Source organism: Rhynchophorus ferrugineus, unplaced genomic scaffold (genome assembly GCF_030347505.1).
Source record: "Rhynchophorus ferrugineus isolate W39M unplaced genomic scaffold, kcgeb_rfMv2 rfM9, whole genome shotgun sequence".
Classification (NCBI taxonomy): Eukaryota; Metazoa; Arthropoda; class Insecta; order Coleoptera; family Curculionidae; genus Rhynchophorus; species Rhynchophorus ferrugineus.
The window spans coordinates 4,973,023-4,999,025 of record NW_027472588.1 but is presented as its reverse complement, the minus strand read 5'-3'; the positions used below and the strand labels follow the sequence as shown (position 1 = coordinate 4,999,025).

The window sequence follows — 26,003 nt, the reverse complement described above, 5'->3', positions numbered from 1 at the left end:
ATTTCATGCCGAAGGATCCGCGTAAAAGTACGGTCGGGACTTTTAGCTGATCATTCAGGCGGAAATGGCTTTTGAAAACATTTTATTCCCTGTAAGCCGCGCTGGGCCTACCGGGTTGGGTGATGGAGGACGCGGATAGATAGGGACATTTTTTTTGTCAAAATAAATTTATCGATATAAGTTGCATTAATATCCAGTCCCCATGATACACGTTTTTTGTATATATCTTTCGAGGGTTTATCGAAAATGTAGTATCGAATAGTGATATATAATCGTAGAGTAACAGAGAGGCCTCTCAATATAATCATCCAATGAATGGTACTGTGATCGTCACTTTATAAATTTGATAATTAGTTTAAATATACTTTAGAGTCACTTGTAAACATGTGATACTATGGAATCATCTGATTAACCCTGGGCCTCACATTTTATTGATAAATGATATAGAAATAGAAAACCAAATTTAATAACTAAGAACAAATGTGTTAATTAAAATTTAATAAGAACCTAAAGGGTATATATAGAAACAATATAACATTTAGGCTAAAAAGTATCGGGCGTAACAAGGAAAACATGTTTTTTTTTGTTCAAAATTGACTTTATTCATCAATGTAATATCCATCAAGAGCCACACCAGTTGCTGTCCACCCAGATGACGAACGTTTCTGGTCCAGAGTGAAGTGGTGCATCCATGTTTCATCTATTATTCTCATATCGGCGTAAAAAGTCCGGTTTTTTAGGTTTAAAAAAGGCCAAACACTGCTCAGAATCATCAACACGTTCTTGTTTTCGGTCAAGAGTCTAGTAGACGCGGCACCCACTTTGAACAGAGCTTTCTCATATTCAAATGCTCAGGCAATATAAAACCAACACGTTCTTTTTATACCTTCACAATGTTAGCTAACTCACGCAACTTCACTTTTCGATCATTCATAATGATTTTGTCGATTTTTTAATGGTTTCTGGTGTTACCGCCGCATCGGTGTCTCTACGACCACGTTTCAAGTCAGAAAACGAACGGTTTATTGTTGTTTCCGATGGAGCGGAGTCCTTGTAACACTTTTCAAATCTATACTTTTTCCCAACAAGTAGCAGTGTAATAATAACACACGAAATTGTTTTTCATTTATTGTTTTGAAAATAATAAAAGTAGTGTCACTCTTACTAACTGAAAAGGCTGTGAATGCAATATAACTAGCGTCATCTATGTGTTAGGCCCGGAATGTAGACGTGTCCAGTTCATGTATTATATAAACATATACAGGTTTAGATTTACATTCATATATAACTACAAATGTAGGAAAAATAATTTTACTGCATTTCACTTTTCTTTTGTGCCTTTAATTTAATAGAATATATTAGAGTTCTATCTTTTTACTTTATTTTATTGAAAACTAATTCGTCATCATTCACTGTTATAATTCCAATAACTTATTTAACCAAAAATATGTCATAAACTTATCGTTCATATTTTTAACGCAATAATTGTAACATGTTATTCTAAACACCATTACGTATTATACAACGAAAAGGTTTAAAATATATATTTTTTTAAAAATATGTGTAAAACTACTGTACTATTATTAACAGAGAAGAATCCAGGACAATCTTGACGAAGTTACTAAGTTAGATTTGATATTGACATTAGATATTGCCTTGTCCTTATAAATTTTAGCTCATCTTGGCCCAGAGTTAGACATAACAGATTATAAACGAACAATTCACATAACTTATTTTTTAGATAATTGTTGATTTTTTTACATGTATATTTTTAACACCATGATTTCTAATTTCTTTGAACTAACACATAAATCCAAAATACCTCTATTAAGTAGCCTGATACCACAATATATTAATTTGAATACTTAGGCAAAACATATGTCTTTAAATAAATTAACACCATAAAAAATTTACGCTACTTTAATAAGCACACTTTTCAAAGGCAATACAATTTGATATTATCTTTTCAATTTTCAATTTCTTTTCAATTGTCCTGTTAGTTATTGCTTAAACAAAATTTCTCTCTAATTATCTTTCTTGCTCTCTCCATCTCTCTCTGAAAAACCTATTACATGATATAATGTATCTGAATGGAATTAAACTTAACGAAATAATAATTCCAAACAAAATCGTAAAACTTCGTACTTTTACTTAAAATTAAATTTAACTTTTTTTGCAGCAACGACATGGCTTTGTTCTGCTCGGTCCCCGTGGTGTTATTCCTTATTCTACTCCCAGTTATAGTCTACTTAGATAACGTGAACGCCAGGGTAAGTAATAAAACTTAATTTCGAAGGTATTGCAACGTGTATTAAGTATGCTTACTGTTTACTCGCCAAAAAATTATTCGATGTTGAGGGTTTAATATTCTTGTGACGGGGGAAGAAATTTACAGTATATAATAGTCGTAAAATCATATTCTCGTATTTTAGTAAAATTTTTATGATTTAGGGGACCGTACAGGTTGGGTAATAGTATTAAAAAAAAAGGGGCGAAAATAAAACTTTTATGGCGTCCCAGCGGTTACATTTCAAGGATCTCTCGATATCTATCGTCTATTCTTGTTAAACACCTCTTAAAAGTGTCATAAAAGTTGTAAATATACAGGTCTAACTCCGTTTCATCATTTTATAATATTCAGCGCCAAAAGGTTGAATATCGGACGTTCTAGCAAAGGTTTACATAGAGATAATAATATATACATCAAGAATGTGCCAAAAAGAAACGAATAACACAGGCAACTCTTCATTCAACTCATTAATAGACCAATTAATTACAATAATAAAATAACCACAATATATAACGCTCCGTTTATAAATGGGTTCCAAAAATCATGTCCCAACTAGTGATGTAAAATATATAAATAAAAGGCTAAACTGTTAAACAAAACCTGAAAGAGACTAAGAATTTCGTAACTAACGATGGCTAGCTATAACGATTCAACAAGATATTGTATGGTATTCGCCTGCTGTTTATATTTGATGAGAAATTATCGAAATAAACAGAATTAATACAATCATTCAACGAAAAATTTAGGAAAATGATTAAATAATGGAAACAAATTAAACTCAAACTCCGATGAATGTGGGTTTTACTAGAAAATGTTCCCAGAAATAAACTTGTGCTGCATCATTTCAAAAACCTAGTACGAACAGAAAAGAAATCGAATAACGTTTCTAGCATGTACTAATGCTAATAGTGCACACAAATTAAAGCTAATGATAACAGGAAAAGCCAAAAAATCCGCACTTTTTTAAAGACCTTAATATTCCTGTTGATTATGTTCACGTTCAAAAACCGTGTGCATCATAAACAGTATATTCCCAAATATTCTATTCATAATTTAAAGATACATGCGTATTTAATTTCTAGGTAAAATATTTTCTAGTATTTACCAATATAAACCAACATATACCAGTACCAACAGAACCTACCAATAAAAGCATTGTTACTGTTAGATAATAATCCTCAGAACAGCTACTAAGAAACTACAATGGATCAAGTTTTGTCACACATCTGCTACTAAACGTAACTCCATTAGTCTCACATAAAAACATACCAATCTATATCACTGACAAAAACATACTTAAGACTTCGACACACGTGAAACTATGAGACTAAGAGACTAAGCTATTAATGAGCTGTTATTAGTTGTGAATAAAGCAACTATTTCAAAATTTTGGAACAATCTTTTTTGTACCAATAATGGGATTACGATATTCCCTTAAGTGTGATTAGTGAAGAATTACGATCGAATGCATTCCTTGTCAGTGCGTCGTTGGGTTAATTAAAAATGGGAATCCATCATTGCTTACACTCCAGCTGCTATTAATTTATGAAACAAAGGTAATCAGACGAATGACAACAAGAAGGAACATATCAACAGGATGATGATAATATTTGAGAACAAGTTAGAAGTGTAGTGACTGGCGTGCAAGGTATATCAGTTTTTAACAATGTTTTGGATTGAGCTGAAGGAAAAGTATTATCATATATTATATAGATATTTTAGCTCTTCGTAAATTACGGGTACATTCATTGAAAGAAAGAATGCTATACACTAATTAAGACATCTAAAATTGCAGATAATTGTTCTTCTAACTAAAAAATAATTATCGTTGCTAAAATATGTATTAAGTTGTTTAGAAATATATATATAACACAAGATATTGAATTCGAGAGTTCAAAAAATATATATTAAAACTACCAAACAAGTTTACCATATATCTAACATTGATTCTTTTAGCATTTTCAGAAAAGAATGTTCACTATATCAAGGCTGATACACAAAAATCGGAATATAGCTCAAATATTCTGTTTCCTGATGTCGACTTGCATTTATATATTGGCCATGTTGCAGTCGGTAAGTACAACATTTCTCCATCGAATTCACCATCCAACTAAACCGGATTTCTCCAGTTTGGTTTAACCAACGAGCTGCAGTGCTTGAACACGACAACGTTGGAGCACAACTGTACTGAATCATTCATCGATCAAATGGAGATGATCAATATTTTGGACCAAAACTGTAAACCGTATTATTTAGTTGACGTAAGTAGGATTTTGATGATCAGGGCGTCGAAATCCACCGTTATCATCGAAATATGTTTCAGAATATCCTACTTTTAGTACTGATCTCAATGATAGCCTGCGCCGTGTACCAGATACTGATTTCCTTGCTGAAGACCATCATCCTCCTAGCTGGTTTGGCAGGATTCCTATCGATCTATTCGATATACGTTAAAGAAACCAGTGGTATCTTCCAAACCACCTGTTTATCAAAATTGAGGTAAGGTGAGGGTTGGGAAAGTCATTTGGTAGACGCCATCATCCACCAGCTACGAGGGTCACTATTTATTAAAAAAACAAATAGTTAAGCTGCGAATATATTTTTTATTGTTTTTCAAAGTAAGTTAAAACTCAAAGTTAATTCGGCAACAATTCAATATTTCGACGTCACAAATATCTATATCCATGCCGAGATGAATGACGCCGAAAATATTAATTTTCAAGCGGATTTAATGATGCGCCTTTCCGATATAATTTCGCGCGGCGGAAATTCGCGAACGACCCCCGTGCAGCTGAGCAAACTTCCAATATCGCTTCGGTCTCCTCTAATTAGTTTAGACAGACGGAATTGCATTCCTCTTCCGGTATGCACTCGCGCATCCTTCGGCGTTCGTCGGCCAGGTGTCGGGATATTTGGTCGGAACAATTAGAAACCGATTGTTCGCTGATTGACCGCCATGAGATTTGATTTCGATTAAAACAGGTAGAAGGATATCGAATGATTATTAATGGGCATGGTCGTTGTGACGTAGAAGGATCGTCGTTGGGCTGGATTGAATAAGATAATAAAGGCTCTTTTGGCTTGAAAAATATACTGTACGATGTTTTTGAAGGTGATAGTTTTCGATATGGTAAGTAGTAGAATGGTAGTTAGAAAACCAGATGGCTGAATAATCACAATTACACGATTACATAACACATCCCTCCTAAAGAAACAGCCATAGGGATGTACGAGATCGTTATTCCGTCTGGACACCTTATAGTTCTAATAAAATTATGTTTGAGTATCGCCTGTACCCGCCAGTTTACCTTTGAAGATCTTCGAAATGGCTCTGTTTATACCCAAACTTCCATGAGACCTTCAATCCACCTTTTGTGACCATAAATATTGAACTGCGTTACTTTTGCTCGAACTGCACTTACGTAACTGCGCAACGATTGCCAATCCAACGCCAGCCAGTGTTCTTTTCTTGATAATTAATTTGATTCAAGTTATTTGAATGAACTCAAAATATAACAGCTTTATGATCTGACTTTATTTTGTGATGATGCTTCCACTGGTACTGTATGTTGACTTAACATTCACAAAACAAGCAAAAAGAAAAAGAAACAAGAGAGGAAACTGTGCTTCAGAGTCGTTAGACGCAGAAACAAATAAATGACTACAAATACCCTGTTAAAACAAGAAGAATAGGAGAAGAAACCATTATGAAAAACTAAGAATCCTTTGAAAGCACCATATTGAGATATTCAACAAAGAGATTTAAGCAATGCAACCAATCCCGAAAGCCAAAGTCAATCTCAGGAGTTAGTAGTGTACAAAATTCCCTAACAAACGAATAGAATAATAGCCCTGTGAAGGAAAAACACAAAATCTGATTCTGACAACATCAACATCAACTAATGTAATTTTTTATTATTATTGGTTCAGTTTGGCTTTGACATACAACAAAATTTTAATCTAAATAAAATAATTGTGCAAAAATGTTATTATCAAATATAATTTATTTTAACATTATCGTACAACTAAAAACTCCAGTTAATTATACAAAGCCACGATAGTTTATAGGTAAGAGTTATAACCTCTTATCACTATTGTTTTCAAGAATTTTGCATACGTCTGACAACCGGATGACTTTGACAGGCTTAGTCATTTACGTGTTCGAACTAATCAGACATTCAGGCATTGTGCCTCTTTTAATTAGAATAAAATGAGAAAGAAAATATTGTCTGATTCTAAAACGATATTACAAATTGTGACAGGCAATACGTTAAACATCTTGATGACGTATGTACAAATAAACTTTGAATAGACTACACATTACTACTGTTATGTTATATTTCGATTAATTCACAAGCAAGACGAGTACGTAATAAATATATCGGTATATATTTTCCAAATGAAAATAGAAATGGATTACTTAAGCTTGTTACTTAAAGTTGTTCAATCTTTTTATTTCCCGCGTGTTGTCCAGTAGCTATATTGCTGTGATTTAGTAATTATTTCATGCTTTCATGCCCTCCAAGTGTTGACTATAGATTGATTAGGTTATTGATAGGCGATGACTTTTATCTTTTACAAAAAAAAAAAAATTATACCATTCTCGACAACCAAACAATAAGAAAGTAACAAAATAAAACAATAAAAATGTAAAAAATACTTATTAGCGCAAAATGCATCGAAAGAATCAGGAAGATGTGTTTAAAATGATGTTAATAATATGTTTTCAATTGATTTCAGTGATGCAGATACTTTAACCCAGCACTACATGAACATCGTCATCCTCGCCGGATTCGTGATCGCTCTCATCCTCCATGGCCAGCAGACCGAAGCCACTTACCGACTGGACTTCGTATGGAAATTGCAAGCCACAGGTAAAGCAACTTCAACGCTAAAAGCGAGATAACAATTAACAACGGCACGGCTACGAAATTACTCACACTACCGACATTAAAACACGTCCAAGTTCGTAATGAAATTTCGGAAAGAAGTAGTCGGCTGCAGACGCGCCATCCCGAGGTAATTTAACTTACCCTTTGACATAAAACACTCCTAAACTTATGTATCAACAGCGATAATAATCATATTAACTAGTTTTACGAACTTGCCAGTAGTTTTAAACTATAACTAGCTTGTTCGGTATAAAATTTCCAGCAGAATAACCGAAATTAAATATTAAAACTGCTTATAGTCAAAATTGTAAAGAAAACTTGGTACTAAGCATTCAATATCAACTTGTAATTCTTTAAAGCATCAATACTGCCAGTTAAAATATGTAACCAACGACAAAATATGACATGATATGATGCCTCCACAGATACTATATTCTGAGGTGGTATTTATAAAACATACAAAAAGAAATAGAAGCAATAAAACAAACCCTACGTAAGAACCCTTACACACATCAACAAATAAAATGGTCATAAAGACCACGCCCATTAAAACAAGAAGAAAAGAAGAATAAACTATCAAGAAAAAGAAAAAACTGCATGCCATACATAAGAGGCATCACAGAAAAAATCAGTAGAACCCTTAGAAAGCAAAATAACGAGGCATCATTCAACACGGACAAAAAGATAAGCAATCCTGTCCACACTAAAAAGTATAGAAAGTATAGGTAGTAGAAAGTATATAATAGTCGTAAGTGACATACCCGTTAAAACAAGAATAAGAGAAGAAGAAACTAAGGTACGTTACATAACCCCGAATTTATCGCTACAATGAAAAAAAAACACCTAATATTCAAAATAGAGAAAGTCTGGGTAAGTCCATAAAATTAAATCATAAAACAAATACTTAACCAGTACTTACGCGAGTTTCTCAGCTAATTTCGTAAAACAACATCGAAATGTAAACACGAAACCGGAGACTGATTTATTTTTGCGTGCTAAAATAACTGGAAAAAATGCTCGTTCTTCAAGACAATTCCAGACAAAAATCGTCCGAAATGTACTTTTGTCTCGGTGGATTATCCACGGCACCAGGCTAAACCATTTGTATGCTAGAGCACGCTTCCTTATTCGAACTGTTTCAAAGTTACGGCGATTGCCTTGTCAAACTAAAGGTCCATCCTATCAGATTAGACGTAATTATAATGAGATTATAGTGAAACAAACAAGATGTAGCATATCATTGGTACGTTTTACACATGCGCAATTTAAAAGTGTTCATCGGGTTATATTTATTATATATCACTTGATATTGGTTATAGTTTTGCTTATTTTTAATTTGTTATATATGAATGTTACGTCACTGTTTAATAGTTTTGTAAATCTATAATTAAGAATATATTAAAAACCAGAGGCATTATCTTGCAAATATCCAGACTGGGTATTAAATATTAAATATCTATAATGTTAACACATATAAATATATTCAAATGGCAATATTTAGGCATTCAAGTCGTCTGGTATGAAGTTGCAAGTATGAAGTTATGACGGGTTAGAGTGATAACTTGAAAGATCGTCTAAACTAGACCCAATGTTTGTTTACGTCCAGAACAATTATTTATACAACAGATATGTAACCAATGAGAACACAAAATGTTTCTATTTCCACGAAAAAGGGGACAATTATTTCAAGAACATAATGATGTGATAATTTACAAAGTTCACATAATCGCAGAGAATGTAAACCAAATACCAATATTATCATTGTTCAAGGTAATTTTGAAAAAGCATTTAATATATAAGCATCTATATTTGATAAGAGTATATAAGTAAACATGCAGGACTGTACAGACAATATTGTACATATTTGGAGTATACAGAATAGATTAATGCTGTTAAAATAAGAAACATAAATTTACAAAAGAAGAATTCAAACATAGAAAGTACCGTAGAGAGAGGTGGTGTGAAAAAATTGACTACAAAGAAAATAATGCAATAATATGTGAATATATGGAATTGGATATATCGATGATGTTACTTCAATATGGATATTATGGATACATTTTTTAGCAAAATTAGTTTCTTTATTCAACATAATTCTCTTCAGGGATGATACAATAATTATAGCAACCCTCCAACTTTTGGATACCATTTTTGTAGTACGATTTGTCCTTTGCTTCAAAATAGGCTTCAGTTTCGGCCATCACCTCTACGTTCGACGAAAATTTCTTCCCAGCGAGCATTCTTTTGAGATTTGGGAACTGTAAATAGTCGCTGGGGGTAGATATGTAGAATACGGTGGATGAGGAAGTAATTAAAAGCCTAATTCATGTATTTGCCATCATTTTCACTGACTTGTGATACAGTGCATTGTCTTGGAGAATCAGCATTTTCTTTTACTTCAAATGCGGCTGTTCTTCGGCGATTTCGTCCTTCAATCGGTCCAAAAATGCTATGTAATAGTCGCTGTTGATGGTTCTTCCTTTTGCAAGGCAGTCAATAAAAATTATTCCATGCTCATTCCAAAATTCAGACGCCATAACCTTGCCAGCCGACTGTTGCGTTTTCCCACGCTTTGGAGCGGGTTCAGCGTGTGCAGTCCACTCAGATGACTGTTGATTGGACTTCGGAGTGAAATGATGAGCCATGTTTCATCCATTGTCACATATCGACGCAAAAACTCGGGTTTATTACGCTTGATCATCTTCAAACACTACTCCGAATCATCAACCCGTCGTTGCTTTGGCTCAAAAGTGAATTCGCGCGACACCCACTTTGCACAAAGCTTTCTCATACCCAAATATTCGTGAATGATATGATGTACACGTTCAGTTGATATCTTTAGAGTGTCTATTGCTATTTCATTCAATTTCAATTTACGGTAATTCAAAATTATTTTGTGGACTGTTTTAATGTTTTCGTCTGTAACAACCTCTTTTGGGCGTCCCTTAAAATTTCAATACCTCTTTTAAAATTTTTCATTCTTAAGTTATTTAATGAAGAAAAAAATATACCACTAATTTCCAGGCAGCTTAAATAATAATGTAAACAATTTTTTTATTATTTATTATAGAAATCTAGTAGATTACACTAATACGCTTGTTTTTACCCTAATTTGGTATAGTGGTAGTATAGACACTTTGTGCTACTTTTGTGAAATATTACGTATTCCAAGAGCCCACATAATATATTAAATTTTAAGAATTATCTTTTGAAGACAGATATGAATCGCCAATTATTGTTATATCGAAATAATGGCGCGTAATTAACGACACCCTCGAGCTTCGAAATTACAAATTACCCAATGCGTACCGAATGAAGCCGTAATAAAGCGACCTCGCCGAATCAATCCTGCAAACCTCGTTATCGAGTTTACATCGTTTTGCTTAAATCAATAGTCGTCGACCGAATCATTCGGCGAATTTACGACTCCGATTCGGTCTGAAGCGACGTTCATCGTTCGATTTTGTTCCAGAGGAAAAAGAGGACATGGAACACTTGGAGGCTTACAACAGGAAACTGCTGGCCAACATCCTGCCGGTGCACGTGGCCGAACATTTCCTGAACACGGACAAGAATAATGACGTAAGTTATAGTTATTAATTATTTTTGTGTGGGTTCTGTGAGGTGTATTGACATATACAGGACGAAAGTAACCCTTGGGTTAAAATTACTTTCTACAGCAGAAAGTGGTTCTAAGAGAAAAATGGTACTATCTATACGATCATATTCTAATATTAACGAAAAAGTTTAAATTATACTAGTGAAAACTTGTTTTCACAGTATTTTCAACATATTTGATAAGCAACATTAATCAAAATAATAAATATCTGTTTATTAAAAAAAATATGTAGACTATCTGAAGATCTAACACAACATTTTTGAAATGGCATTTATTTAAATCTAATTTCAATTAAGTTGCAATAATCAACAAAGTATTGAAAAGTTTAAATTTCTACACCATTGAACATTATAACAAATTATCATACCTAAGATTATTGTCAGAACTGCAATAACTTCAAGGCATTATATATAAGTATATATTATCTTTCTTTACTTTATGCTATAAACATAGATATGGAATAATGAATAAATTAACACATGTTTGTAATTAAAACGGAGAATATAAAAATTGATATTTCATTTTGGCATGTATATTAAAGAATTATATTTACAATCATTAAATGAACTACTGATTTTTTAAAACTTAGATTCAAAAAATGTTTACAAATATTCTGTTAACAATTTCTTCTATTTATCCTATGTATTCCCTCTAATGCAAATTACGTAGCAAGTTTTATTTTAAGCGTTACATATTTTCATTGCATCATTTCCCACCTAAGCAAATTGGCTGAACAACTACCAAACTAAGTTTTCAGAACATTCACAGGACAGGGATAAAAAAACACATATACAACGAATGACAAGATATATTAAAGAAGAATTTAGGAATTATATTTAGAATTATTGCAAAAATAATGAATACAAAAGGCTGATTGTTAATATTCTTTGCAACATTCATTTTAACTCTTGATGTACAAATTAACGTATTTATTACCTGCAATGTATAGTTAGTGCTTTGTTAAGAAATACATTTACTAATGAAACCTGAAATAAATCAGAAATTAATACTACTAAAATTTTGAAAAATAGCCATATCAATTACCATTAGTCCTTAACCAAGAATAATTTTTTGGATATTCTCTGTTCCCCAGGCTTCAAAATTTCGAAATTCTAAATAATCGAAAGTAAAGATATAATAAAAATAGTAAAGGATATAAATACATCTTAGATCTGACAAAATCTGTAAAAGAGTAAACAAGTACTCTAAAGGAACTAAATGAGAAACTCCACTTCATTAAAGAAGATAATGGACGTTATATAATTGTGCTACTAAATTAATATAAATAATAAAATTAAATATATTTATTTATCATTCAAATGACTAAATTATGGTTTCTGTTTCCTCATGAAATAAATTCAACAATATTAGTAGCTAACTATATACTAGTAGCCGACTATTAATCTTAAAACTACTTCAAAACTTGAATAATACCACATCTTGCAACTTTTACGTAGTTTGTGTAAATAATAATAATGTATTACTGAAAAATAGAAAGATATTATAAACTAAAATAATACGAGCTGTAAAGTTCTATGAAATACAGAGTTAACACTTAAAAAAACACATTAATATTGGCTGAACAACTACCAAACTAAGTTTTCAGAACATTTACAGGACAGGGATAAAAAAACACATATACAACGAATGACAAGATATATTAGAGAAGAATTTAGGAATTATATTTAGAATTATATCAAGATCATACGAAATTCGAAACTCGAGTGTCATACAAGAAAACGAAATGAAACAATGTATCAAGCCCAACTCCAATTATAATCCTATAAAAGTATTACAGATTATATGATACTTACTAAACTTTTCTGTGTCCCTTTTCTTGCAATTTTCGGCTGTCATCTTGTCTACTTCATATCCCAGGAGCTTCAAGAAATTTCGTTATTTAACTGTCTATATAGAACGGATATTTATCCTGTGTCATAGACTCTTAAATTTATTTACTAAAAATAACTTGAATAACAATAAATAATATACGTTTCTTATATTTTTGTACCGTTGTTTCTTTCATTTATTAGTTGTCAATGAAGATCTAGAACAGAAAATCATTAAACAAAATGTACTCATCTGTTAACCAAAGAGATATTCCTTACCAAATAATGACTTCTATATTTCATTTTTTCAATGCTGAATATCCATATTTTCATATTTCCGATTGGTTATGCCAAATGATCTGAAAGACTTATATAAATTACAAATAATTAATTACAGTAAGTAGCCTGTCTAATATGCAAAATTCAATTCCTATTTGGTCTTATTTTAAGTCTTCAAGCTTCTTCAGCTCATATATAAAAAGGATACCTTAAAAATAAATACATTCTCTGCGAGCACTCTATATCTCTGAACGTAATATAGGCATAGAACCAACATTCTCATAAATGATGTTGGAACAAGCAAGAAAGCATAACCTCAAGATGGCATATGAGATTCTACCCGAAACTTTATCAACACATTAAAGATTTTTTAGAAACCAAAAGCGGATGAAAGCTCGGAATTCTACAGCAACAATACTACAAATAAATATAAGTTTATATGAGCAAATATTTGGCACGTTATTTTGAAGGCCATAGCTAGTAAACTTGGAAACATAAAAATGAAAATACTATCCCACCCGCCGTATTCTCCAGACCTTGATCTTCCCGACTGCTGCTTCATGAAGCACTTCTCATGGCACCAAAAAATAGGTCGATTCTTGGATATCCTCAAGAGATACGTTTTTGCGTCGATATGTGACAATGGATAAAACACGGCACCATCATTTCACTCTGAAGTCCAATCGACAGTCATCCGAATGGACTGCATACGATGAGCCCGCTCCAAAACGTGGGAAAATGCAACAGTCGGCTGGCAAGGTTATGGCGTCTGTATTTTGGGATGCGCATGGAAGAATTTTGCATTCACTGCCTTGAAAAAGGAAGGACCATCAACAACAACTATTACATAGCGTTATTAGACCGTTTGAAGGGCGAAATCGCCGAAAAACGTCCGCACCGTCACCAAGACAATGCACCGTCAAAAATCCATGAATTGGGCACCAGATTGCTTCCTTATCTACCGTATTCTCCATATTTGGCCCCCATCAACTATTTCCTGTTCTCAGATCTCAAAATAATGCTCGCTGGGAAGAAATTTTCGTAGAATGAAGAGGTGATCGCCGAAACTGAAGCCTATTTTGAAGCAAAGGACAAATCGTACTACAAAAATGGTATCTAAAAGTTGGAGGGTCGCTATAATCACTGTATCACCCTACAAGGGAATTATGTTGAATAAAAAAAAGCAATTTTGCCAAAAAAATTGTGTTTTATAATGGTAGGCCGGGAACTTTTCAATTATTTATAATTCTTGATCTCGTATTAAAGCAGTCGCAATTTGTAACGCACATAAAATGACCCGATACAACCCTTTTTGGCTTAAGCTCACCCGAAATGAAGACGCCCGCATCATTAAATTAAAAACTCGAAAATTCGTTCGAAATTTCGCCACTCTCGCGTCTTATATCGCCACAATGAAAACAGAATTACTTTCGTGATGGTTAATGGGGCCGTAAATAAAGTTAAAGACTTCTCGAAGCCCGAGACCACCTGGGAAAGACATAACGGTGATTAAACGAAAACGCTCGCGAATTTTATTGGATGTATTTGATTCCGTTCACGCCATGTAAAACGTTCGAGGTTAGAACGGTTTACGCGGATCTGAAGGCGGTGGCTTTAAAATTTACCGATGGCCTTTGTTCGGGGGGAAAAAATTCTTTTTATTCGTGGGGGAAAAAAGATTCCTAATAAATTTTAATGCGGTAGCTGCGCGACCCCTATCTGTATTTTTCAGGCGTGAGATTCCCCGCGTCCGTTTATTTATGGTTTGTTTGTTAATTGAATGATTCGTTGTCTGGAATAAGCCATATTGTGATTTACTATTAGATAATTATGACGTTTTTTAAAACGAATTCATTTAATATGTGTAAAATTTTTGGTGCGCTTCGACTTTATTTTGACTGTTTATCTTATATGTTCACTATTTGTAGTGGCAACGAGATGATAAGATAAGATAAAGGAAAAACTTAACAAGAATTAATAAAGGCAAATAACATAAATTGTCCCTTAGAGAGTACTCAATGATTACACATTCACCAGTTGGAAACTGTGAGAATAATAATATTGATATCAAGTTTCCCATATTTGCTCATTCATATTAATTTTAAGATACAGATGCAAATGTATTTGACAGAGCTACCAAAGCAAACTTAAAAACTTATATGACCCCATACAAATGTACTACTTCAGCAACTAAATTACAAAATCTGTGTTAAGACTGTTTTAACATAATAAACATTCATTTTCAATCTAGATGTCTGCTTAATTTATTCTGCTTTTGCTCGATATATTTACACATCAGGCTGTAAAAACTCGATGACATTATTCACATAACCAAATATGTATCAATTACCCTTAACCTGATGACGTATAGCTCATCGAACTACTTTTTCTGTATATTTGGCAATATATGATCGTTTAGTATTGTTAGAGTATACATAGAGTTGAAAAACTAAACCAATCAAATTATATTAAACATAACTTTCCATATTATTTAATAACTGAAAAAAAGAACAAAATTATTGAGGACTCATGTACACAATAAACAAAGCAAGAGAAGTCCAACCTTAAATTTCATCAACAGTGTTATTTACCTCGATGTTTTTAGTTTATGAGATGATACTAACCTAGATTTACATATACTTAGAACATCACAATATCTAATTATAACATAAATAAGACTTGTATCGACAAAAACAGCTACGTTATGCACATACTTTAAAATGCCAAATCGTTTCGGTCGCAAGCAGTTAATAGTGATTAAGGCAAAATCGGTTAATAAATTGTTGGAAGTACTTGGATGCGACTGGTAGATAGAAAGACGCAAATTAAAGTTCGACTTGATTGACTTTATTGTAATTTGTGTAAATAAATTAAGTAAAATAAAGTGTTTCGTTAATTCACCCAAAAGTCTAGCTGAAATCTTCAGCTGTGAGCAACCAAGGATAAATTACTTCACAAATATCTCCGGATTTTCCTGCATAAATTAAACCATAGAAAAGAATAAACTATATTGTCTTCCTTTTCTAATAGCGGTACATTCTTTTCGGGTCGATCCATACAGTGGATCAATTTAAAACAACAAAATTAATTCTATAGTAATAATAATTAAATTGTTGTGTTATTCTTGGTGGTTTAACAAACATTGGTTTTAAAATATAGAAGAACAAGGGTAAGTGCCGAACGTAAAGTTAAATTTTTAAAAGTTATAAAATCCAAACAGCATCAATTGCATTTATAGTGGAAATTTTGTTGAGAGTGAAAGTCGAAGAATGTGAAATTCTGAGAATCATAGAAGAAATCAGATAGCATTTTGCTAAGATCTAAGAACAGTGATACTACGAAATAATTAAATTTGCTAACAAAAGTAGACCTGTAATGTTTATTTATATTGTTCTGGCAGTTCTTGTTAATTGTTCAAATAGGTAAATTAATTTAAATATTGTGCTTTTATAAAAATAGAAAGGCATATAGAAATTATTTTTATTAATTCATTTTATTCAATATTTTTTAAAATAAAATGTGTTATTTCCAAAATTTTACCATTTTTATTTACCTCCTGAACCTACTTGCCCGCTTATACAATTCAGCTGCTTAATATGTATTTTCGACATTAAATCTCATAATTACAATTAAAAAAATGTAAGTAAATAAAGCTGTATATACGCATGCGCCAAACTCAGATTATTCACTGTTTAAAATTAAATAGAGCTCCATATGCACATGCGTCAAGGCCGGAGATATTTGTGGAGTAATGTTTCCTGGCTCAAAGTGAATCAGTTGATTAATAAACAAATAAAAGACCTCCAAACGCAATTTACACCACGGAAGGTACCAAAAAGGTGGTCCAATATCGGTAGGACAAGTTTATTTACAATGTTGGTCTTTCCAAAGTAAAATTAATTACTAATATGTTAATTTAGTAAGTAATTTAGTAATTAATTGTTTGTTGACAAGAAACTGTGAGCAACCAAGGCACAAATGACCCAAGAATCAACACAAACAAAAGGGAAATCACGAAACTCGAAGGAAAATCTCCAAAAATGAAGTCATACCCGTAATAATTTATTTGACCGTTATAAAACAAAATCCCTTACGATCTATCTTAACGATGATAAAAGGAATAAACCGAGCGAACACCGGACGACTTTAATTCATCGTTCGAAGGCGAACTTATTTATAAATAAAGAGAGCCCGAACATTTCTCACCTAAAAGGTGAAGCCGGGGGCCCCTTAAAATTTATTAGAAATCTTTTCCGGCTCGACGGCAACCGTTTTTGAATAATGCCACGGCCAAATTGCGTATAAAAGGTCGGGGGAGGGAGGGGGCAAATTTATGTAATCCCGGAGGATTATGTTTTACGTGCCAAATCGCGAAAAGAATTAGACGGTCCGAACGGAATTTATCGCCCTTTAATTGAATTATGTTTCGCTTTTTCTTTGATTTCTCTTGATGGTTTCGTTGTGGTTCTTTTATATTTTGGTACCATAAAATAATGGGAAATCGTAATGCCATTTAAATATATCTATAGTCGATCCAAAGTACCAGTGAACTCACGTCATCGTAATTTATGACGTTAAAACAATGCAATATTGCTGCGTTTAACGTTGATATTTTTGATATATTACGCAAAAGTCCCGCTACCATTTTGATAGCCTATAACTTTGAAGAAAAGATAAATAAATTTGGTTTTCATAAAAAGTTCATTTGGTCTTTACATGTTTTACACACAGGTAGTTTGTAGGTTAGATTTGTTTTGTTTACATTGAACTCTTTTCCACACTACCCATGAGTTAGTGTTTCCAGGCGCGTTTTTTATATAGTGGTATCCCCCTGGAGGTCTAACCCACCTAATTAACAATTGTATATCTGAGAAACGTATTTTACTTTCATTCGAGAGCATATTTACCTTCTTATGTTTACGTTCTTACTTCTTACGTTCTTGTTACCTTCGATGATGTGTTTACTTGTAAAATCATCTTGGTATCACTGTATATATTATTTCTTCTACTACTATCTGTGTACACCATCTTCATAAAATTCACTGAATTATGTCTAATGCATTTACCATACAGTTAGCATTCATTCTCTCCTCATAAAATTTAACCTAATGTGCATATCTGTGCACACAAATCTTTCACGTCCTACAATACTATTTTCTACAGTTATATTCTATTAATTATGTGAATTTCCAGTATTATCACATATCCTGAAAGTTTCCTTCAGTCACTTTCACTTTCCGACTCACTGTCCAATTCAGTCACTAAACTGTTAATTTCTAATCTGTCTAAAACATGTTCATGATTCCACCATTTATCAATTACTTACCTCCGTATATCTTATGGAGTTCATCCAAACCGAAGGTGTTATAGTTGGCAATACTTCCTTCCACATATCCAAACAGTTTTTGATGGAATATCCTTCTCGACCAGCAATATATCTGCAATTAATTATTAATAAATATAATGATCAACAAAACCTAATCGAATGCTATTATAACTTTTACCTTTTCCCATCAATTTTTGTTGTCTTTACACTTTTTTTGTTAGTATCTTTCCAAGAGTTCCACAATGAACCAATTTAAAATATTCAAGTTTCATCAAGACACACAAATTCAAATAGTTTATCTTCCTTGGTCTTATTTTATGCATTTAAAAATTGAATTAATTTTAAGGCAGTGTATGGAAGGTCCTCTCCGAGGGTTAACTTTTCACCATTTAAATCCTATGCCCTGTAAAAGTGTATGAAAGGATGTCGTACATCCCTCAAAAGCAGCATGTCCCTAACTCTTTCATGTATACTTTCCAGACAGACATTTTTCTCTAAAATAATTTTATTAAATTATGTTTATATCAATAAAATAGTTTGTGTACTTAGTGTTCCGATACATTTCGTATATTTGGTCTCGAATAAGGCCAATATCAAGATGGTCAAGATTCGTCACCCATTTTGTATGTAGACGGTTTTTTTTGGGTGAATATAACGTATTATTCTTCATGTAAGTGATGTTATTCACAGGACCCACACTAATAATTAGCGCTGCAGCAACCCGCTAAAACACATTTTCAATAAAATTATAGGGACTTCTTTAGCCGCAATCAATTTGTGACCCTGACTATCTATTGCTTTCGGCATTTTCAAACATTCAGTCAATTCTTTTTTCATTTCATTCATTCATTCGTTTTTTTGTTAATTTGTAATAATAATAACTAATATTTTAAATAATTGTGCGTACGTCTAATAACCTGCCGCCGTCCGTTTGCCAGACGTATGCAAATTTATATAATGCAATAGTGTTAAGAGGTTTTAACTCTTACCTATAAATTATTATGGCTGTATAATTAACTATAGTTTTCAGAAATACTATAATGTTAAAGTAAATTATATTTGATAACATTTGTGTTCAATTATTTTATTTAGATTATAATTTTGTTGTATGCCAAAGCCAAACTGAACTAAAATTCACATTTGATGCAGCAACATTGAAATGTTTCGACTTCACAAATATCCATGAGGCATTACTAAAAAAATCTTTGAAAAGACTATATATATGTGCACATATTACAAATTAATTACCATTCGAGAGCTTTTAAATCTATAGACCGATTGTCGGAAACTACCACCCGGCGTCCAATATTGATACTAATGACATAACTCGAATAATGTAGAATCGTTTAATTTAACTGGTGCTCGAAAGAAGTCCCACTCGAACGCGCGCCACTCCCGATAGTTTCCAGAGAGGAATTTAATTTAAAGGCTTCGCTAAAATGCAAACGAAGTTCGAAGAAGTCTGGATGCCTGCAAAGATGGCCACGCCGTCTGATTTTACCATAAAGTATTCAGTGGAAATTTACACTTAAAGTTTCGCAACAATAATAGAGTTTCATTAAAGCATATTTCGGAAAGACGTCTATGGTCTGTTTTAAATGATCTAGTTTTTTGTGTTTTATGTTTCGTTTCTTAAGGTAAATAGTATTTTTTAGAATCTATTTCATAATTGAAGAAATCATTATAACTAATCAATTGATCATTTGATTATATAAACTATATGTAACACGTAATATATAGTCTGTCCAAAGTTATTTTGTACATACGTCATTTAGATTTATGACACCAAAACGTCGCAATGTTCCCGCATCAACTCTGAGTTTTGGTTCAGTTTGGCTTTGATATACAACAAAATTCTAATCTAAATCAAATAATTGAACAAAAATGTTATTAAATATAATTTATTTTAACACCATAGTACATCAAAAAACTAGAGTTAATTATACAGCCACAATAGTTTATAGGTTAGAGTTGGAACCTCATAACACTATTGCTTTCAAAAATTTTGCATACGTCTGACAACCGGACGACTTTGACAGGCTCATTTGTTTACGTGTTCGACCTAATCAGACAGTATTGTGTCTTTTTTTAAATAGAATATAATGAGAAGGAAAACATTACAAATTATGGCAGACAATATATCATCTTGATGACGTATATACAAAAACTTTGAATAGACTATACTTTATTCAACTTTGTATGTACTTATGGTACTACTTTTACTCATCGCAATATTGGAATCGACAAATCGAGTCACAAAGTTGGCCATATCCCTAATAAATCAGTCAAAAGATTACTTCAAATATAGTTTTCGCATATGCTTTTAATCGTCATTCAGTAAAGGCAGCTTATGTTCATTTTAATATCTGTAATTATTACCCTAATTTCCTCAAACTACCTCTTGAAGAAAAACAACTCATCCCTGTTCACCAGTTTATATCATAGGAAGGTTTGGGCCACGTCTAGAAATATAGATAGACAAATTTCCTTCTTCTCAATAGTTTTCTGCCCCTGCAGTGTGGCATTAAATAAATGTGCTAGTTTTATTATGCCTTTTCCTGGCAGTTGTTTTAGTACTTGGCCTTTTTGGATACCATGGAGTTTTTGGACCCACTTTGGCATTAATTTTTTTCCGATATTAGTTTTCTAAGTAGCCATTAAATAAGTCCACCTTCTCGCTATCTTTTTGATCACTCTTTAAAAATGTACGAGTTTTGATATTTTAAACGCCTTCGAAAGAGAATAATCGGCCTCTTGATCATCTGGTAAGTTCTTTAAACATTCAGAAAATATTGAGTTCCTAACACAGTTTATTCAGCAGTGTTTTATCATCTGATGTCCTGCTTTGCTATTATTATTTTCTTGCTTTACGCTTTGTTGCATCGAGCTCTCTAATTTATCTTGCTTAGTTTATCCTTGGTGTTTAGCTTTTTGCTATTGAGGTACTGCTGCTTTTTGTAAAATGACCACAAACAGTTCTGCGTCCGTATTCATTGTTCAGTTGTTTTCAGTAAAACATACATTCGTTCTACGACCATCCTGAATCCATTAGAGTCCATCAATCCATTAGAATCAGCCCATTAGTTTATTAGTGGTGACAAATGGGATATATTTATTATTGTCTAGGTTATGGTCAATATAATAGTAGAATAATCTGAAGATAGACCATTAATTGTTTTCAAAATTAGTATAACTGAATGACATGTTATTCAATATGAAGAAGTCAATCAGGTCTGATGTTTTGTTTACATCTGATGGCTACTACGTTGGTTTAGCAGCAAATTGTATCATATACATTTAGCATATCCGATTAGATTGATGCAGTTGTCCTCCTACTTTAGCAATAGTCGTGGATTCGAATCCCGCTGGAGCATAGTCGTAAATATATGTCTGTTATTCTTTGTAGTTGTAAATATTTGAGGGTAGAAGTGCAAAATCCGACAAGGAAAATTATCCCAATCACGTCAGTAACAATCCCAGATGTTTTATGGGATTATCCCAAAGTTGGTTAATTGCTAGTCGGTAGGTTTAATACCGAAGGCCGTGGTTCAGAGTTTACAGTAGGTGACAGACTCTAGAATATAAGAAAACGTGCCTAATTGCATCGTATATGTCCCAATCCCCAAAATTTATGTTTGACCTTAAAATCTCGTCCCATTATGAAGTGATTTCCTAACTTTTGAAAGAGTTCGAGGTTTTGAAAAAGTCTAATGCATATTTTGCTGCATAAATTTTGTACGAACTTTATACAGAAGTTGCTTATAAGCAATATCCCTAATGTATTTTTCACTCCATTTTGACGTTTTATAATTAACTCTTAGATCTTCTTATTTTATGCGTTTTTTATTTTATAAGAACTAAAAAGGTGACAGAAACCATATAACAATAAATTAAGTCACAAAGGAATCAATACGCGGTTTTTTTCTGGGAGCACATAAACTTTGCCTATGGGGATAACATAAATTTGCGTCGCGACCCTTTATATATATATAATCCTGACAGGCTTTTAGCCAGTGCAAAAAGAGAGATTTTTAAATACATTTTAATGTGATTTTTTGGGGGTTGGTGGCAAAAAGCACCTTCACCTTTTAACGCTAATATTTACGTGCTTTTCCCTTATTTATAGCCTGCTTTTAATTAAGCCACCACCATCAAGTTTAATGTCCTCTTTTATTAACCAAACGTCAGTTTTAATTTCTACATTACTAAAACTGACTATTTTTTTATGATAATTGAAGGCTTTATTTTGAAAAATTGTAAGAGTAATATGAGAGTTTTTTATTCACTCACCTTATAGTCCGATCCTTGCACCGTTCGACATTCATTTCTGTAATATTACCTTAATAGTGTAGAACTGACTTCAAAAATGGCATCTCTTGGAGTTATGGTTTAATCGCAGCAGTGTAAAAATGTCAATGAGTGAAGAAATTCGTTTTGAAAACCATTAGAAAGGAACGAAATTAGTTTTTCCCTATATAAAATAATGTCATTCTAACTATTAGTTGTTTTACTCAATTTGTTTTCTATATATCGAGACAAGAATCGTCGAAATCAATGCATATTCACATCATTATACTCAAGATACATTTTCAACAACATCCGATAATTTTTAAACGATATCGAAAAAGGAGGAGGTTCAATTTTTTTAATGCATGTTCGTCGATATTTCCGTCAATTTTCGACTTTTCAAATTCTTTTTTTATTCGAAAGAGTGCTCTTACGAGGTGTTCCCATTGGAACCAAATCAGGATCTGTTGGGGGGAAGTGGAGTAAATAGAGGGAAACGCTCAAATTTCAAAAGCATGCACAACGTTTTCACATATTTTTTAACCAAAATAATCAGATATTTGCTTATAGTGTTATTGTCGAGCTGATGTGATGAAAATCAAGAGTAATTTAGTGTAAACATGCATGCATCTCATGTTCGTTTAGGTCACCTTCGGTGCATTTCTCCTCTCCGTCACTAGCTTCTCATGTTCCCTATCTTATGTTCTTCATCTTCTGTAAGGGTCCCACCAACTGAGTTGCCTTCTTTATATGTACTTCTCCACTTATTCGATATTAATATAAAACATATTCAGTATGAATGATCTCTTTACCTCTCATTAAAATCTAATAACCGACCTTATTAAATTTTCATCATATTTAAATCCACATTATCCGTAAAGTTTCTAAAACAATTTTACAACCAAACGTTTCTATAAATACCATACGGTAGGAACAAAATAGCTTAATGCAATTTTAACTGGAATAAGAAAGATTGCATCACGGTTAAGTTCCTGCTAGTTTCAAACGGTCTATTTAATAGCAGAAGTTGGCGAGGACGCCACAGTCGAACGCAAAATAATTTAACTGAAGATTCACGTCGAAAGTTTCACACTCAAAAGTATCTGGGTGCATTTACGAAATCTCTGTTCTATAAGTTTTACAAAATTTTGTTTACTTAATTCATCGAGGATATCATAATGAAGGGTAAAGCAAATTGAAAAAAGTACAGAGGTTATAGAAATTGGATGGAAAGGATGATGAGGCAAATAGTTGAGAAATAATGATTATATTAGGGACTATTTTTAAGGAACGATCACTTATATTATAATGTTCTTATACATAATATAATATACAATATAAAAATATTATATATAATGGTTAACTAGTTGAATATTAGTTGTATTAATACCATACCGCTCTCGTCTAGTCCGGTATTTTTCTTTTTTGTTCCTAAAGCTAAAAGTACATCTAAAGACTTAACACACGAGTGGATGCTGTCATATGGAAAAGAGGAGGTCAGCGGTGACAAGGTGCTAAGCTCCCAGCATGTCCACCATCTCGCGAACAAGCCCGTGTTCAGAAGAACTTGAACTGAGTTGTTGTTTGTGGAATGATTGAGATATGAAGTGCTTCATTTCTGGAGTGTCAGTTTGCCTGTGAATTTGATTATTTCTAACAAACCATGGAGCATATGAGATTCTCCTGAGGAGCTTGTTTTGAAAAACTAGAAGCCGTTTCACGTGGTTGGGTGTAACAAACTTGACGTGGACGTTAGATCCATAGGAAATACGAACCGAATTAACATCTTGTAAAATAAGCATTTGATGAATATAGAAAGTCTGCTAGAAGGGCAGATCAGAGAAGAAGACCCCGAACTTTCTGACTGAAATTGACTTAACGATTGACTGGTAAACCAATCTCCTTAATTTTAAGTCAAATTGAGAGTATCTTCCGACTAGCCAGTACAGTTGTTTGACTTTGAATCTAATCTGCTCTGCTTTTTGTGATCCGTCAAGTGATATAACTAAGTTTTTGTCATTTCGCTACAATGCAAAATTAACATCGTCAGATCTGTATTTTCCAGTTTCTAGTCCAATTGTGGATCTTATTGACCGCTACTTGTATTTTTTCTACAGTTTTAAACAGAGCTATATCATTTGCAATAATAATTGTGTCGTCGGCAAATGTTCCAAGTACTGTTTCTTTTGTAGTTGGAGTAACAGCACGTTCCACACTACCCTGTGGAACTCCAGCCGAAATAGGTTTAAGTGTTGCGAATGTCCCTTCATGAGAAATTTTCTTTCGAAAAGAAATGATTCCAGCAGTGGACAGTAATTCCGCGGTAGCAAATTGCTCATTTTGAATATTAATGCCAAATGCCATACCCGGTCAAAAATTAGTGAAACGTCCAGGAATATTGTAGGGCAACATTTATTTTCTTCGAATGCCTTTTCAACAACCGCTCTTACTCTGTGCACTGTGTCGATTGTCGAGCGGATATTGTGACTGGCGATGAAGAATAGATTAATTACGACAATACTGAGTACAAATAGTTATAGATTACTTCAAGAGAGTCATTCACATATGATGCATATGGTGCATACGATGGATAAGGTATATTTTATTTCAAGCTGCTAAAACCAAAGGTGTAGATATCTAATAAGATGATATAGATGTAAAATAATCGGTGATAGATGCAAACTCATCCTCTTGGGTGACAAGTCTTGGACATGCGATAAAATTATGAAGAAAAAACGACTGTACCAGCGTACCAACCCGGCATAGCACCATCTAATTATCACTTAATCAATGTAGCATCGTTTAGCTGACACCAAACAAATTAAACCGTTCGAATCAAAAACTAATTAATCGAAAATCAGCAAGAAGGCACAAGACTGCCTAATAACGTTGTTAAAATCATATTAATTAAATATAGTTATTTCTAGAAGCGGCAACCCTTTAATTAAATACAAACCCGGCGAAAGTTCTGCCTGCCAACTTAGTTCTCGATAGTTTCAAGATGAGATTAAATCGGGGACCGGGGATAGACCGGGCGGCCAACTTTAAAATATATTTTTCCAGGGCCGCTTGGCCGTCCAAGAGCTCGAAAAATCTCTCTAAATCAGGTTTACTAGAAAGTTTCGTATAAAAATTACAAGTCCCGTTGAAGATCGCTTAAAGCTTTATTAGGACGTAAATATAATTAGTAAATATAATCTATTAGTGAAACTGCGAAATACTAAAGTACATAGTTGTTCAGCAACATAACCTAATAGTTTTCCTTTTACAGCAAGTGACCAGATCATTAGGGATAATGTTGATATTAATGAATTTTCTAGTTTGATTGGATTTCTATAACAAATGATTAGTTGGGGGTCCCTTATATATTTTTTATTTTTATCTGTAATCTATTGAGATCTTCGTTTTAGTTATTTTAATATTATAAATAATAATATAATTAAAATATAAAGTTTTTCTTATTGTTAAATTTATATGCAGA

General features: G+C 32.8%; 1 protein-coding gene across 3 annotated transcripts in view; it reads left to right on the top strand.

Annotated features, from left to right (window-relative positions):
* LOC143201942 (adenylate cyclase type 6) overlaps positions 1 to 26,003 on the top strand; it is a 294,077-nt gene that overhangs the window by 262,352 nt on the left and 5,722 nt on the right. For all 3 annotated transcript variants that reach the window (XM_076413160.1, XM_076413158.1, XM_076413159.1), the window contains 6 exons: positions 2,180 to 2,270; positions 4,247 to 4,363; positions 4,420 to 4,551; positions 4,614 to 4,789; positions 7,031 to 7,164; positions 10,655 to 10,764. In XM_076413160.1, coding sequence (XP_076269275.1) covers positions 2,180 to 2,270; positions 4,247 to 4,363; positions 4,420 to 4,551; positions 4,614 to 4,789; positions 7,031 to 7,164; positions 10,655 to 10,764 — 760 coding nt within the window. The remainder of the gene's footprint in view (positions 1 to 2,179; positions 2,271 to 4,246; positions 4,364 to 4,419; positions 4,552 to 4,613; positions 4,790 to 7,030; positions 7,165 to 10,654; positions 10,765 to 26,003) is intronic.